This window comes from Corvus cornix, chromosome 2, assembly GCF_000738735.6.
Source record: "Corvus cornix cornix isolate S_Up_H32 chromosome 2, ASM73873v5, whole genome shotgun sequence".
NCBI lineage: Eukaryota > Metazoa > Chordata > Aves > Passeriformes > Corvidae > Corvus > Corvus cornix.
The window spans coordinates 37284164-37300030 of record NC_046333.1 but is presented as its reverse complement, the minus strand read 5'-3'; the positions used below and the strand labels follow the sequence as shown (position 1 = coordinate 37300030).

The 15867-nt window shown below is 46.4% G+C and overlaps 1 protein-coding gene across 1 annotated transcript in view; it reads right to left on the bottom strand.

Moving 5' to 3' along the window:
• LOC104689033 overlaps positions 1 to 12588 on the bottom strand; it is a 62144-nt gene extending 49556 nt beyond the window's left edge. The window contains exon 1 of the mRNA XM_010398895.2: positions 12535 to 12588. Within this exon, the coding sequence (XP_010397197.1) occupies positions 12535 to 12553 (19 nt within the window). The 5' untranslated portion in view covers positions 12554 to 12588. The remainder of the gene's footprint in view (positions 1 to 12534) is intronic.
• Between the last annotated feature and the right edge of the window lie 3279 nt (positions 12589 to 15867).

Sequence of the window (15867 nt, the reverse complement as noted above, 5' to 3'; positions counted from 1 at the left end):
AGCAGCTATCAAATCCGGGAAGATATAGTGCACATCTGTTTTACGAGGCCCCCAGGGAGCTCCTACTCCAGCTACTTACCCTGTCTGCATTATTAATAGATGTTAATGGTGCCATTATATCGAAAAGAAGCCTCTTCCTCTTCATAATATGGAAATTCCAAAATTCCAAGTTAGGTTTGTTTGTGGTTTTGTAATTAAAAAAAAAAGGAAGCAAAAAACCCTGCATACCATGAGGCAGCAAACAGCTTCTTGGTCCTGCAAACTGCAGAGCTGCACCCTCTCCCTTCACCCTGCCTTCCCCAGTCATCCTCAATATACTGATTTGGTAGACAAAATCGATACAAAGCAGCAAACAACTGCAATAAAGCGAACAGGCAGACAAAGACTTCCTGCCATAAGGCAACTCCGGAATACACAATTTTCTTTTTAATAAGGTTCTGAAATTTTTCAGCTAAAGCACATACATGTATTCCAATGAAAATGATGCAGTATGAAGAGCAGCATAATCCCACAAAGTTCCTATTTTTCTTACCCAAATACATAGTTTATTTCTTCAGCAGGAGTTATCTGTCACCTGAAAAAGTGTTATTTAGACTGACTCGATGATAAAGCATCTTCTGTCAAGCCTTTGATTTAGTTGATGAATAAAGGAATGTGATCCTAAAGTATCCCTAGGCTGTGTTTTTGTTAATGCCTGGATTTCCTTCGGGTCCATTCATCCTCAAGGTAGGTGTACTGCAGTCATGCACCAAAGTGTCAAAAGACCTTCCACAAAAGATATTGACCTATTTTAATCTGATCCATGTATAAATGCAATGGAGCTACCACTGGGAATAAAGTGAACCAAAGATGTATTTTTAACCCCTTTATAGCATAGTTCGCAAGAGGAGCAAATGCACGTCAGTAACAAACATACCCTCAAAGACTGTAGGAGAATGCAGTTTGCTTTAACTGGATCTCTTCCACTGATGTTAAGAGTCATGTGAAATGCTACCGCTTTGCAGACAGCCAGGCACATCTCTGCACTTTAGCATCGCTATCCAATAATTTTGACCAGCTTTAAAAAAAAAAAAAAGAAAATAAAAATCCAGAAATGCCAAAACGGTAGCTGACTTACCCAAGTCAGCTTTTACTCTGCTACACAAAATACCAATTTAAACTCAAATATAAAAACACCTCAACGCCTCAAACTGCAGAGGAAAAGAAAAAGCCATCCTTAAGGATGGAAATACCCCAGCATTAATTGCACGATGAAATTTTTGCATGTGTGGGGGTAGGCTGGGGAGAGCGAACGTGTCAAGAATCACCTTCTTGTGCTGCAGATGCATGCTGCAGCTGTTTGCTGGCTTTCCACAAATGAATGAAAAGTGCCGCTAATTCTTCCAAGACAAATGTAACCGATTGGCTTTGTTGACTGCTTGCCTCTGTGGCTTTTGAGACCACGCAAGTACGCTGCAGACGCAAAATCACAGGGTCTGGCTGTATTAACTGAATTACAGACAGCGCTGATGTGATCATCTTCATCTCTCTCTCGCGCTCTCTAATTATTTATCCAGATCAAGCCTGACTGCTGGAAAATTAGCTCTCTACAGGAGGTAACCGAGCTGAAAGGTTCTTTTTACCAAGAAATGATGGGCTGGCCTCTAGCAGTACATATGCCAGTGTGCAGTTGTAAGGAAATGTCACAAGATGTAAATTTGCAAGTAGATTTCTCATCCTCCCAGAAAAAGAAATAAGACATTTTTAGAAGATATATAGATATATATATATATATATAAAATTTCTACAGGCACACAAAATAAGTAACTGCCCAAATTCCTGACCCTGAATTCCTTAGAAGAATTTATTTAAAATGGAAAGAGAGATGTATATTGGTCACATCTTCTTTTCATCGCTTCGCACAGTCAGTCCTGCTTGCCTGTCTATGAACAAGTTCATAGTATTTCACTTGCACAAGATTTTCACTTCTTGCCAGCAACTGCAATGAGACCAAGTTTTAGTTCTGATGCTTAGGGGAAGAAAAGACAGCAGCATTTTAGTCACTGGATCAAACCAATGCACAGCAGAATGAATAAAGCATAAAAAACCAGGATAATAGAATTTTTTTAAGCTCAAGATACTGTTTTAGCCTGTAGCAATCTAAAAGCAACCGTGAAGGTAATTTTTTTTTAGTTAAATAAATGGAAAATAAAAAGTGTTAAACCTGTGAGACAAACAAGGGTGGTTTAAAAGGAATAGCTTTGAAATTATTTTCCAATTAGCGAGACTGTCATTACAAGTCAATTTGCTGTACTGCACATGTATATGGATGTACATATTTTTAATACACTTTAATGCACTCTTTGGTCCAATTCTAGTCACATGTAGGCCAGTATAAATTTTAGTGCTAGACAGATTTAACTTACCACTTGAAGCATTAAACACACAGAACATTGACATTAAAACAATGCAGCAGTATGAAACAAATATGCTGATTTTGATACCTACAACCTTCGGAAGTTAATTGTTTGAAAAGCAAAAAAAGAAGCAGATTCCAGGCTGAATCCCTCTGCTTGCTGCACTTGCAGCAGTTTCAGCATGTCAAGCCTTCCTCGATCTTTTAATTGCATTGGGTGTTATGCATGCCAGGGAAGGGTGAGAATAGTTGTCAACCCACCTGACTGCAGAACAAAGAGCATTTTTTCTTCCAGCATTTGTTACTGATGCTTGAGCCACACCCTGTGTCCTTACAGAACACGCTCTTTCTCACATTTTCCTTTTTCCTACCCACGCAGAGAGACGATTTCTTCCCAATAATAAAATAATAGCCATTCTCTAGAATTACTACATTGGGTTTCACCATTTTTTGAATCCCCTGCGGGTTGACTTTTAAGGGACCGAGGGGGACTGTGGGTGCTGCTGCCTTTTCCACAGTGTAGGGAGTCCCTGAGCTGGGATGCCTCAGCTGGATGCCTCAGCATCCCACAACCTGGCTCCCCTAGCCCTGCTTGGGATGACGCTGGTGGATGAGGGGCCTCACCCTGCTCACCCAGTCACAGGAGCAGGAGGGCACAGCCTCCAGAGCATTTGAGGGCAGAATAATTAAAAAAACCCCAAACAACCCAACAAAAAACCCCAAAACCCAATGCTAAAACAAGAGGGAAACCCCTTGCCTGGCCCCCCTACCCACCAGCCCCAGGCACCTGCCTGTGGGGTCAAAACGCTCTGGGTGGCACTAACCCCTAATAGCTATTTGCCAAACCATGTGCTCCCTATCACACCCCCTCAAATCCTCCAACAGCTGGCAGTTTGCAAGGTTGAACTCCTCCTGCTCTGCACAAAGACCCTTCTGCCTTTCCTTTTTTTTGCCTATATTCCCATCAGCACTACAAATCACACACACACTGGTCTCTCCAGAACCAGATACAAGAACAAAACCCCTTGCAGGCTGGCTACACAATACATAGAAACCTGCCATGTTTTTTGCAGATTTGTATAAACAGGCACGTTCCTGACTGGATCTATTTATAAAATGCCCAAGAAATGTAAAGCTAGATGCAGACAATGCATAAACTGGTACCTGCAAAGCAACTAACATCCCTTTTCCTGCCTGTCAGAAAAAATCTCCTCCATCAGCTAAATTATCTATTCCAAAAAGTCTGGAGGCAGTCAAACACCACAGCTTCTAACATTGCCCCCACCAACCATTTCATGAGGTGTAGCAATAACTTGGCTGTGGTTTTGGTGGCTCCATACCAGTGGGTAAGTCCTAAGCATCTTTAGAGTCAACAAGGCAGCCTTGTCCCTCTGAATTTCCTGATGCATCGAAGTTACACTTTCTGACCTAATAAAAGTAGCAGGAATGGTAGCTTTCACCAAGTTTCAGGGCAGGTGGAGTTAAGGAATGGTACTATTTAGCCTGGATTATCTTTGCAAGCAGGAGTAGAGGGATTACTTTTTTTTTCTGTTTCCCTGACAGAGCACATGCATCCAATGTGCTTCCCAATCCTAGCCCAGCTGGCCAAGACAGCTTAAGAACGAGCAATGCTATGGCCTCTGTGAGGTTTGGTCTAGGACTTTTTTTTGTTTGTTTTAAAAAGAGCTTTTGTTCAGCTGTTCCTTGGTATTTGATATGTTATCATCCACCAGGCATGCACCACTGAAGGGAAGCTGCGGTGCTCTTGGGCTGTGGCTGAATTCTGCGTCAAACAGAAAACCGTTTGACGCAGAATCAAAGAAACTGTTGCCACTTTAACATTCGAGATGCAGAAAAATAAAACCCTTTTAACTTCTGATCACATGATTCTTGAATAACCAGCAAAGCCAGCTTTAAAAAAAAAAAATTAAAAAAAAAAATCTGTATATCCCTGGACACTTTAGACTGCCAACTGCTGAAGGTTCTTGTTACTATTTTGAAATAGGGTGTGGGTGGAGGTACCTACTAAAGCTTTCTACTGCTGCTGCCACCATTGCTGCTAATGGGGTAGGTGTTTCCAGAAATCCCTGCTCCTAAGGAGAAGCCTGAACTTGCATCTGCGCCTCTGCTGGGGCACATTGAAGACAGGATTTTCTTGCACCATCTGTTATTTGCATCACCGCTGCATGGGGATGCCAGCCTGTGACAGCACCCAGACCTGCTGCAGGCACAGCAGCAGCCAGGGAAGAACAAGGTGAGCCATGAAGGGAAGTCACCAAGACTGGGATGGCCACTGAGAAACAGGCAGGCAGCAGAGTATGTGACACTGATATGACTGGGCAGGATCTGACAGTTGCCATGAAAAACCCCACACTTTCCACGAGATAGCAGATTAGTGGCTTTTAAAGCACCTTGCTGGTGAAGGCATCACAGTATGGGAGTATGGGAGGAGGGACTCACACCCCCAACTCCACAGGCTTACTCCGCTGTGAGTTGCCACACTTTTCAGTTGAGCCTCACAAGGATTTATACGCACTGGACACACGTGGCACAAACTCAGCAGCTTCTCTCCCCCAACTGGTGGCAGTGACCAGAGGTCCTGCCTGTATCTCTGGGGCAGTACAGCTACCAGACAGCAGCAGACCTTTCCCGATGCACTTGTCTGTGCAGCACACTGCACCCTGCTAGATGCCCATTTGCACTCAGATGGAAGTGTTTGCTGAATTTTTGTGGAGCCTTCAACTTGTTTTCCTGACACTGTTGGATTGTCTTTTAAACTCATCAACCCTGCTCAAGACTTAGGCAAATGGGCTTTACACAGTCACTTTTATGTCGCTGAAAACATATCTGAAGGAAAGGCAGGAGGTCTCCAGAGTACTGACACTGCATGAATAGATAAAAAGCCCTAAAATAAAAAGCAGTACAGAGCAGCACAGCTCTCAGTATAAACAGGTATGTGAATACTCAGCACCTTTCTTAGAGATGCTGATGTTGAACCTGGGCAGTTTATCCACTTTTCAGCAAAGTAGCTGTACCTGCTGAAACCAAAAGAAGAAAACCAGCAGATTTTAGTGGGAATAGAACTGAACTAGCAAGCACCAGGACTTGTTAGTTTTTAGAGTACAAGTGTGCTGATAATCCCATTACCATTCAACCTTTGCACCCCTCAAACACGCTATTTGTTGCCCAGCTGGACACCAGCCTCCTGGCACATGGACAGCAAGAAGATGCTCCCAGGTTCCCTGTACCTGGTGCACCTAGAAGTCCTGGTGAGTCCCCTGCAGCGCCTGGGTGATCCACCAGTTCCCTTTTCTGACATATGCTGCATCTTCCCTCCCAGAAAACTCACCTCCCACAGGCTTTCCCTGGAAGGAATCTTAATCCTTCTGACCTTTCTGAATACAACTCCTTCCGTTCTTTATTTTCTTAAATAATCCCTATCTCTGGTTGTGGTCAGGCACACTTATTTTTTCCACTTTCCATTCTTCCCGCAAATTTCAACCCTCTGTGTGAGTGTAAAGTTGTTGCTGTAGGTCTTTGGGAGTCTACCTCTCTCCCAACCTCCTTTACTTCCTCTGAAATCACTTTCCTACTTAAAAAAGCCTGCAAGCTGTTTCTCGACCATACCCAATCCTCCCATCACTTTGTCAGGAGCGCTGGACTGTCTTTTACAGTCAGAGACAGTGATGATAAATGACAGCCTCCATAATCCAGCAAGTGCTGCTGTCCAGGGGCAAAAGTCACAGGCAGATGTGGAGCCTGCCCACTGAGAACACTGCAGAGGGAAGAGGGCACATCACTCACAGCAGTAAATCCCATCCATGCTCCAGCTGCTCAGCTCCAAGCAGTATCAAAGCCCCCTTTGCAGGCTACAGAGCACACAGTGCTTTTGAGTCTTCTCTTGCCAGCAGACTTCATTTTCACTTAAAACACTAAATGAGGAAAAAGGCATCTTCCATTCTCCAAAAGAAGGCTGCATGCAGCCCTGTACACTCCCCATTTCAGTAGCTCTGATATTGACAGCCAGCTGGATAATGCATTCAAGCACACTGGGGATCAAACCCTTTATCCAGGAAATCTGTCTCTGTTTGCTGAAGGAGCCCCTGGTGAACAGGTTTTGAGGAGTGGAGATTCAAACCATGCTTCCCACCTCACTCCTAACCAAAGTGGGTTAGGAAGCAGGAGTGCCAGCCAGAAGCAGATTGCACTTCTTCCCAAAGAATCACAAACAACTTTACAAATATTAGACCTCACAGCTCGCTTGGAAGAAGTCAATAAACATCATTTCTACCACCTTACCCAAGTTTTGCTGAAAAAGCAATGCTAGAGGGAAGCTTATCTATGTGTCCAAGGTCAGGCTTGGCATCTGTGACAGATTGAGCTGTTTTAAGTCCCTGTACATCCAGCCTTCAATCCTAGAATCAGACACCACACAGTGCCTCTAACTTTTAAAGAGGAAGCATTGAAAGAAAAGAAAAAACTTTTACAGCCTAGCTGAAAACCCACTGGAAGACCTGATGAGTGTCTACTTCTGAAATCAGCTGCAACACCATCCTCCCCTTTGGGAGCAAGCTTTGCCCTGCCAGTACCAGTTCCAAGTTCCTCAGGCTGTGCCCATCCTCAATGGCTCTCAGAACCAGTAACATACCAGACTGGGGTGGGGGCAAAGCAGGGCATAACTCGCACTAGGAGTGCCAGGGGTTTGTCCAGTCTTCTGTCTGGTCCTTCCTTGGCTCCCTTGGACCTGTGCATCAGCCAAGAGCAGAGATTTAAAGGTACAGCCACCAGCATCTTCACCAATACCATAGCTATCACAGCATGCCAAAAGTGTTCCGCTGGCTTCCAGTGAACCTGCAAGCCCTCAATGGTGACTGGAAGCAGAGCTAGTGCCGAAGCACTGGTACCTGCTCTGGCAAATGAGGCTGATGATCGCCTTTGAGCGGCTGCATGACATGTGTGGCATCAGTCACTGAGTACTAGATTTTTCTTTCTTTAGGCTAGACTAACTGTGTTCTGGTAAGCTGGCTAACTCTGAATTGGAAAGCAGGTGGTAAGAGAGTCTTTTCTGGTGCAGATCCTCCTCTCTCGGGAAGACACAGTGCCAGGGGAAGGGGATGCACAGCCACAACGTGGCTGCCAGCGGGGAACGCCTCGGCTCAACTGCGGTCAATAGCACCATTCCCCCGGCAGTGCTTTTGGTCTCTGCCTTGCTAATATTTGCTTTAAGAGGTCTTGATGAGTCAAGCTGCTCAGGATGAAAGTCCACAGCCTGCTGGCAGTGTGAGTGAGAGCACGGAGCCTGTACTAACAGAGGATGCCGGGAGTGCAAGGTGCACCTCAGCTGAGCTAATGGGACCACGAGCCAGCAGCGATGACTTGGGGCAGAGCTCTCTGCTGTAAGCCCAGCCAAGAAAAATGAAGGCAGCCATTTTCCTGCAGTGGGCTTCAAAACTGTCCATGGTGTTGTTGCCTTGATAGTTAACCAAAATGATAATTTACAACCTTTTTTTTTTTTCCAGTTGTAGTCTAAATCTAAACTAGATCTGTTTTCAGAAGCATTCTAATTTGAGCTCACACTTTAGTAAATCCTTAAAATTAACAATTTCTTATCTGTCAGCCTCCAAGACAAACACAGATTTTCAGAAGAACTAAGAGCAGGCAAAAACTCAGCCAAACCTATTCATCCCCAGGTGAGGTCCACAGGGGGAAGTGTGACCCGTCAGCATGCCAAGGAACTGGAGCCCAGCTTTGCAACTTCTGGCACATAAAGCCTGCATCTTCCTTCAGGACTTAAATCCTTCATGTAAGGAAGACAGAAATTAAATCTATTCAGCAGGGAAAGCAGGCTTTCACAAAGAGAAAAACCACGGTTTTTCCTCATCTCTACCTTCCTTGTTCAGGTTTATCCCTTTTATGCATAAAGAAAAATTAAATTTCAAATTTGCAAGAATTAATAGCTGCACTACAGAGGGCCACAATTACTACAGAGGATGAACAGCATGAGTCTACAAGAGCAACTGTGGCTTTATATCAGCTAAAGCAGTCACCATTTATTTTTTTAATCTTGAAATTGATGAGTTTGCTTTTAAAGTTTAAAAATATTAAAATGGGATCAGGCCCTTCAGTGGAAATAAAACAACAAAATTCAAGTCTCTTGATTTGTTAGAAAGGCCAAACTTCTTTCAAAACACTCCTAATTTTAATTTGTTCATACGCAAGACAAACGTTTAAGAAGAAAAAAAGAACAGTCTCCTAGCTATTTTTCCACCCAGTAAGAACCGCTGGGCAAACAAACTCGTATTCATTGTTTACCTTGGGGCAGGACCCCGACTCTTTAACCAGGTTAAGGGCCCTATTGTGTTAATCTTTACATTAGTCCAGTGCAACCTGCCTCATAATTAAACAAAGTAATGTGAGTCCCTCTTTAGTAAGGGGGCTGGGACAAACGACACCAACCCCCTCCTCCCTACGCGCACGCTGTGGTATGATCTGCCACCTCCTATAAATGCTGCCATTTGTCTTTTCTTTAGATGCATTGCAGGAGTATTTCCATATAAGCCTTATTATAATAAAAACGACAGTGTGACAAACAGCTTTGAAAATAGGTCTGCTGCTCCAACAAAGCACAGACACAACACACTGATTTGCAGAAATACCCCGTAAAATTCAGAAGTGCTACTAGTTGATTTGAAATCCAGTAAATTTAGGTGGTTGCTTTATTTTCTTCATCATGATACCTATTTCCTTAGACAAAGATGAAGAAGTAGAACATGTGCTCTATGCCTGCAACTGTTCCCCCAATCCCTTCCTTCTCCTCCCCTCCAATTTACATTGATTACAGGTTTCAAAGTCTTAGAGATTCATTTTTAAGTTCTATTTAAAATGCTGATTTTTACTTGTTTTCTATTCATCTAGATCAATAATGCTCAGATGATAAATATGTACCATTTACCATTTATACTTTTTCATCTTACTGAATGTCCTACAGCAAGCCTAAGAAACATCAGTTCCTGGATAGCACTTATATTTCCCCGCTTTAGCCTATTCCCTGTTTTATCTATGACACGATACATAAGCCTGAGCGTTTTCTATTAACGCAGACACCCGTTATAACATTCAGACATTAAGTGCAGCAGAAAGGAACTGCATCTTAAAACGTTCACTGCTCATTAAAAAGTTTGTCTAATTTTATGATGACAGTTCAGCGCATACATTATTCTCTGCGAAACAGTGCCCCAGTGTTAAGACATCGCCACATCAGTTTTCTATTCAGTCTTCACCGAGAGATGAGAAGCCACCATTTTCTTTTTGATACATGCAAATTAAATGGTTTGTCTCTACAGAAAGTGTAAACCACAGAGAATTCTGCATTTCAGTGGCGATACTGTCACCTAGCATTAAAAACAAGTATTAATTTGTAAATGAATCTCCTCAATCGTGTTCAAAGGAAGTAATTAAGCATTTAATATACTAACAAACCAGCACAAATATTAGATCTGTTTCCAAGGTATCTCACAACCATATAAAATTCCCCTCACGCTAATGATCTGCATCAGAACAGACTCTTGTACACCATTTTCAATAGATGCTTACCAGAGTCTTGCACAAGCTATACAATTCATACTGTTTCAAATTTAGCAACACATAAATAGCTGCTTACACATATCTGGGACTATTAGACTTGATTTTACATTCTAGAGCATTAAAAAACAACAGCGTATTGCCAGTATCCTGCTTATGAAATGCTACAAATTCTTTAATAGTCATGCAGTATTTTCAGCATTTAAGAAAAAAGCTCAAAATCATTTTTCTAGCAAGAGCATTTAGGAATGCCTTACCTCATTAAAATAAAGTTTTAAACAATGTCTACATTTAACTTACATAATGCACTGGGTTTGCTGTAATTATCTAGTAATTCCAACTATTCAGTAATACAGGAGACTTAAAGCACAGCTTAGGAACAGGAAGATTTGCGTTTTCCAGCAACCTTGTGAAACTCTGGTGAAGTTAATTCATTGCACTGACAAGAAAAGAAACCTCAAAAACAGTCAGGCAAAGTAGTTCAGCAGCTGTATACAGGGCTTTTCTTTCGCTCAAGGCTTTAATAATTTCAACAGGCACAATTTCACAAATCATCTTTCAAACTCTGAATAGCCATGCTGCGATAAGAACCAAAGCTGCAAGAGTCATGGCTCTCCAGTAATGCACAAAAATCCCGATATACAGAGTGGCAACTGAGAGATACATTCATTAACTTTGTTTTCCTGGCTTTGAAAAGGTCAAGTGGGATGCTGATTGCCAGTCAACCACTTTGTTTCGGGCATTTTTATTAGACAAAAGGCTTACAGTTAGCACTGCATTGTGCCCCACCCAGCTGGCTGAGAATTGTCATCTTCTCACTCCATTAGGCTGTAGGGCTGTATCACAATTTCCTAATTAAGCATTCCCTCCGATACATGTGTCTACCTTATAAACACACTGTTCTTTCCCTCCCCTCCTAAATAATCTTTTGGCAGGTCAGACACGAGGAGAAAAAAAAAACAAACCCAGGAATGAAACAATGAAGGAACAGGATAGTACTGACCTTTTCTTGTAATAATGTCTTGCATCTCTCCCTCCCTTACTGGTTTCTTAAACTAGGAAACCAGTTCTTTAAAAATTAATTACCAGAAGGAAAAAACCCAACCCTTCTTCAGAGCACCCACTCCTCCCCAAAACCAGGCAAGCCTATATTGGTCAATTTTTATTCTAAATATATTTCCAGAACGAGGATTTTTCCACGCACACATCCTGCATCAACCTCACTCTATCTGCATAGGACATATAAAATGTAATGGGTAAAATACGATGAAGTAAGTAGTACTCTTTTCTCTCCTTTCACCACACATATGTATTGACAACATGCAAATGCAAGGATGTGAAAAGAATGCTAAAACTTTATACTTATGAAATCCAAGTTACAAGGTTTTCAATAAACACATGAATTTGACCATTCATAAGAACAGTAAATGACAAGTTTATCATGAAAGAATGTCATATTTACTTAACCCCTATTTACGTGATTTGAGGCAGCCATACTTATCATGAAATACCAAGTGCACACTGTGAGAGAATATTGACGACACTGCTAGAGTACAGAAAACATTTTCTGTTTTCAAAACAATTTAAAGTAATACAACATTCTCCCAGGTCTCTCTATATACACTCGGTTCAACTAAACCCCTCACCTATCTTTTAAAATGCAAGCCTGACTAAGGCTGGCCAACAGCAATATTATGCTAATAAAAGTCAAAATGGGGCATCTCTTAGCTTGATGGATTAAAGGGAAAATAGGTAGGACACAGTTTTCGTGAGAAGGCCCAATTCTTCCCTTCCTTCTGTTTCTAAAACTGATCTTACGAGCACCCACTATTTCTCCTCTCCACAGCATCTTTTTAAAACTCCTCTTACATCTCCAGACAGCCATCATGCCTATATGCAGTGACAAGAGTTTTCAGAAATGTGGACTTCTTTTCAAGGTAAAATGCAGGCATATTGAGAAGCAACCTTACTTGCCCTAGTATTTCCCAGAACATATTCAACAAAATCCTATTAACACACAATTACTTAACCTGTGGTGAAATGTGGCAAACTCTTCCCTTCTGAACACGTATCTAAGACAGTTTTTGCTCTTATTACATTAAAAACATCATTTCCACATTAAATAAGTTGAATTCGTTACCATACCTTAATTTTCCTTTGTAGTTTTCATCTGTTCCTTTACTGTTGAGTGGTATTAATGGAATCCTTGAGGTACCTACCTTCCAACATTTTAATGGCTCAAGCAAGGCCATAATATTTTCACAAATTATTTGAAATATATGTCATTCTTTAACAGGGGATAGGTGCTGATAATGCAAGCACTGGAAACACAGGTGAATTCTTTCCTAGTTACTTTTTTTTTTTTTTTTTTGGTATCAAAAGCAGAGCCTTTCAGATATTACCCATGATGCCCCAGAACCAAAAACATCTGCAATATGCTACATTCACTGTTTGTCGCAATCAACCCACCTATTTAAAGCAGGGGGAAGAAACCACTAATCTACCAAAATACACACACACAGAGACACAAAATTCATGGAAAGACCTCTTGTACTTACGTGTTGCACTGAGCCGCATGCAGGAAGGTAGCTGTGTCAGTGCCAGCCATGTTGAAGACCTGCAAGACCCAGGTATTTGTGAAGATGTTATTTGTTGGCTTTGTGACTTTCAACTGAAAAACAACCCCCGCTTCCCCAGAGCCACCTACAATTTTGCTAATGATGTTCTAATTTTAAACGTTGTGTGTGAGAGACAGGGTAAGGAGAAATGTTCTAGGTATTTTAACCTCTTAATGCTGCAGCTGTAATGCAAGAATGTTTAAGAAACACCTGGAATGCTCCTTCATGGGTAACTATTTCTCTCCCGCTGAAGAAGAAAGGGGGGGGAAAAAAGGCAAGTCCTTAAGCCATGTAGTTCACACCTTCAGAGGTAGCGACCCTGCTTGGTTAGGACAAATGGTAGGACATGCAAGGTGATGTTTGAAATCAAGGTCTCCTTCTCAAACACTTTTTTCCCTTTTCTCCGTCCAAGTAGGTCACCCCTCTCAGCTGATTTTGTGTAATTGGTCTAGTTTGTTAAAAAGAGAAAAGAACCCGTCCTGCAGCATATGCTACCAGGAGAGATAGTGCCCTGCTGCAGAGGGAGAGGGCTTGCTAAAAGGGAGCATCACCAGCTGTGGCCGTTTTAGACTTCTTTCAGGATGTAGCAACCTGGATTTCTCAAAACCTCTTCAGTAGAAGCAGCACAGCAAAGGCGTTTCCTGGTGGCTCCCTGCTAATAACTGCACCGAGCTACAGCCTGGTCACCAAACCACGACTGCACGAGGGCAGCCGAGCTCTCCTCATCCCAAACACGCAGCGCTCAAGCTTTACCTTGGCATCCCCCCTCCCTGGTGACAGCAAGATGTGCTGTGACGGTGCGGAAGCCTGATTGCTCATTCCCCTCGCGCAGTCCCTAGAAGAGGTGGGTGCTCTGGGGCGCTCCCTTGCCCGGGGAACAGGCGGCACCGCTGTTCTGGAACCTTCCTGCGCATGCTAGCCCAGTGCCTGCATCCCAAAATCTGCCTGGCAAAAGCGCGCTCCTGGAGAGCGGCTGCTCCTCCCGACACACCAGCAATCAGAAGAGGGCTTTTTCACATACTGTATTTCCCAACGAAACCTTAAAGTAATTAATTGTGCTTTTGCTTGCTCCTCGTGAGCTACGTAGTGGCTAGAATGTGATGGCCGCTAAGTTTGGAGGGATTTTAACTAAAAAAACCCACAAAACCCAAAACCCAAGTGAGACCAGAAACACACACCCCAACAACGGAGGTGCAGCAGTGCCCTTTTCCCTGCAGCTGCTCTCAGGGACGCAGGTCCTGCCACCCCTCTCCGTACAGCCCCGACTGCGCCGTGCCCGGAGCAGCCTCCGCATCGCCCCGCACCGCACGGCAGCTGCCCGAGGCAGGGCCACGCGCGGCTCCTCCGCGCCAGCCCGCGCAGCGGTGCGGGAAGGGCAGGTGGCCAAGGCGAGCCCCCCACGCGAACATCCTCACCGGGCGGCGGCGGCGCGGCAGCCCGGCCCCCGGGATCGGGGCTTTGTCCATACCACTTCCCATCCTAAGGAGTTCTAGAAACTTTCCGGGAAGCGCCCGGGGCGTGCAGGGGCTCTGCCCCAGGGCTGCCGTAGTGCAGGTGCCCGGCCCCGGCCGAGCATCCGCCCGCACCGGCACCGCGACCCCCGGGCGGGCAGGACGAGACGAGACGCTCCCCTCCTCATCCCGGCCGACCGGACCGCCGGAGGTCCGCGGGGCTGCACCCCCGGGTGCGGCGGAGCCGCGAGCAGCTACCGCCGGCCTCCCGAAGCCCGCACCCCCGCTGCCACCCACGCCCCCGGCCCCCCGAGCCCCGCAACAGGTACGACCCGGGCGAGTCCCCCGCGGCCGCCGCCCCCCGGCATCTTCCCACGGCGGCGGCGGCGCCGGTTCCCCGCCCCCCACGGGGAGGGGAGGGGATGGGATGGGGGGGCCGGAGCCCCGCTCCCACCGCCCGCGCACTCACCCCGCAGCAGCCCCGGCTCGGCACGGCTCGCCCACCTGCCGGGGCCCGGCCCGGCGCGGCGGCGGCGGCGGCTCGCAGCCTCCCGTACTGCAGGAGGCAGGCAGGGGCGGGGGCGGCGGGGCCGTATATACCGGGCACCCCCGCCCCCGTTCGCGGGGAGGGGGGACGGACGGTGCGGGGGGCGGTGCGGTGAGCGCGCGCGCGCGGCGACGATCAGGTGACGGGGCAGCCCCCGACACTGCGGAGCCGGGCGGGACCCGCCGGGCGGCGGCCGCGGGGGGCGGCGGGGGGAGCACCGCGCCACGCCACGCCACACCGCGAGCGGGACGTGCGGAGCTCTGGAATGCCGCGGGAAGGGGCCCGGGGCGGATCGGGAGCGGCTCCGTCCTGGAGCGCCGGGTCCCTGACACCCCCTTCCCCATCCCCGTCCATCCCGACGCACGCCCGGCCGGCGGGGGACTCCGTGCAGCATCCGCCGGCCCGCACCGTCGGAGGTGCCGCTCCCGCGGGGGCCCTACCCTGCCCCGCCTCCCCCCGGGGTCGGTACCGATCGCTGGGTAGCGCCTCCGCAGTGAGTTCTCCGGTGGCCGGAGGTACCCGCAGCTCGGGCGAGCGGTGAGAATAGAAACCAGCGTGCCCAGGCCGTTCTGAAGTGGGCAGAGGGGTTGTGCGGGGGGGCACGGCGGGAGGAGCCGCCTGTGCCCCCGCACCGCGCGCTCTGCTGGCGTGAGGACAGTGGCTGCGGTCCACGCCTATGGTGGGATGAGTTTCATTAAACACACTGACCCCGGGGTTTTCTCTATTGAAAAAGGATCAAGAGGGCTGCACGTTCTCATTGAAAGGGACTGTCAGCCTGCAGTAAGGGTGAGCTGACAGCTCGCTTTTACAGCGTGATGCTGGTGAACCTCCGCTTCTGAAGATTAGTATTTGGTGCAGCTTCCTGCGGGGGAACACCCGCCCTGCCAGGGTCCTTGTCTCCTGCCTGCTGCCCACGCGGAGTGCTGGAGAAGCAGCAGGCTTGGCTGACACGTGACCCCTACTGCTCCCCACCTCTGAAATCTGGTGCCTGAGAACACTGAGCTGCTTAATTCAGGCTCCTGACCCCTCTTCTGGGCAACGGGGCTGCTGCTCTTTAATGTAGCATCTCACCACCCACCCCACTGGAGAATACACCTCCACATTCCACCTTGCTGTGTCTGTGCCTGCATCCTGGTTTTCTGTCAGATGAGACTTTTGGACAAACGAGAGCTGTGACGAACTTCTGGGAGCACCCACCTGCATCAGCAGGGCACTGAGGCACATACAGGGCTCAGTCAGCAGCTGTGGGCTGAGCGATACGTTCACAACCCTCTG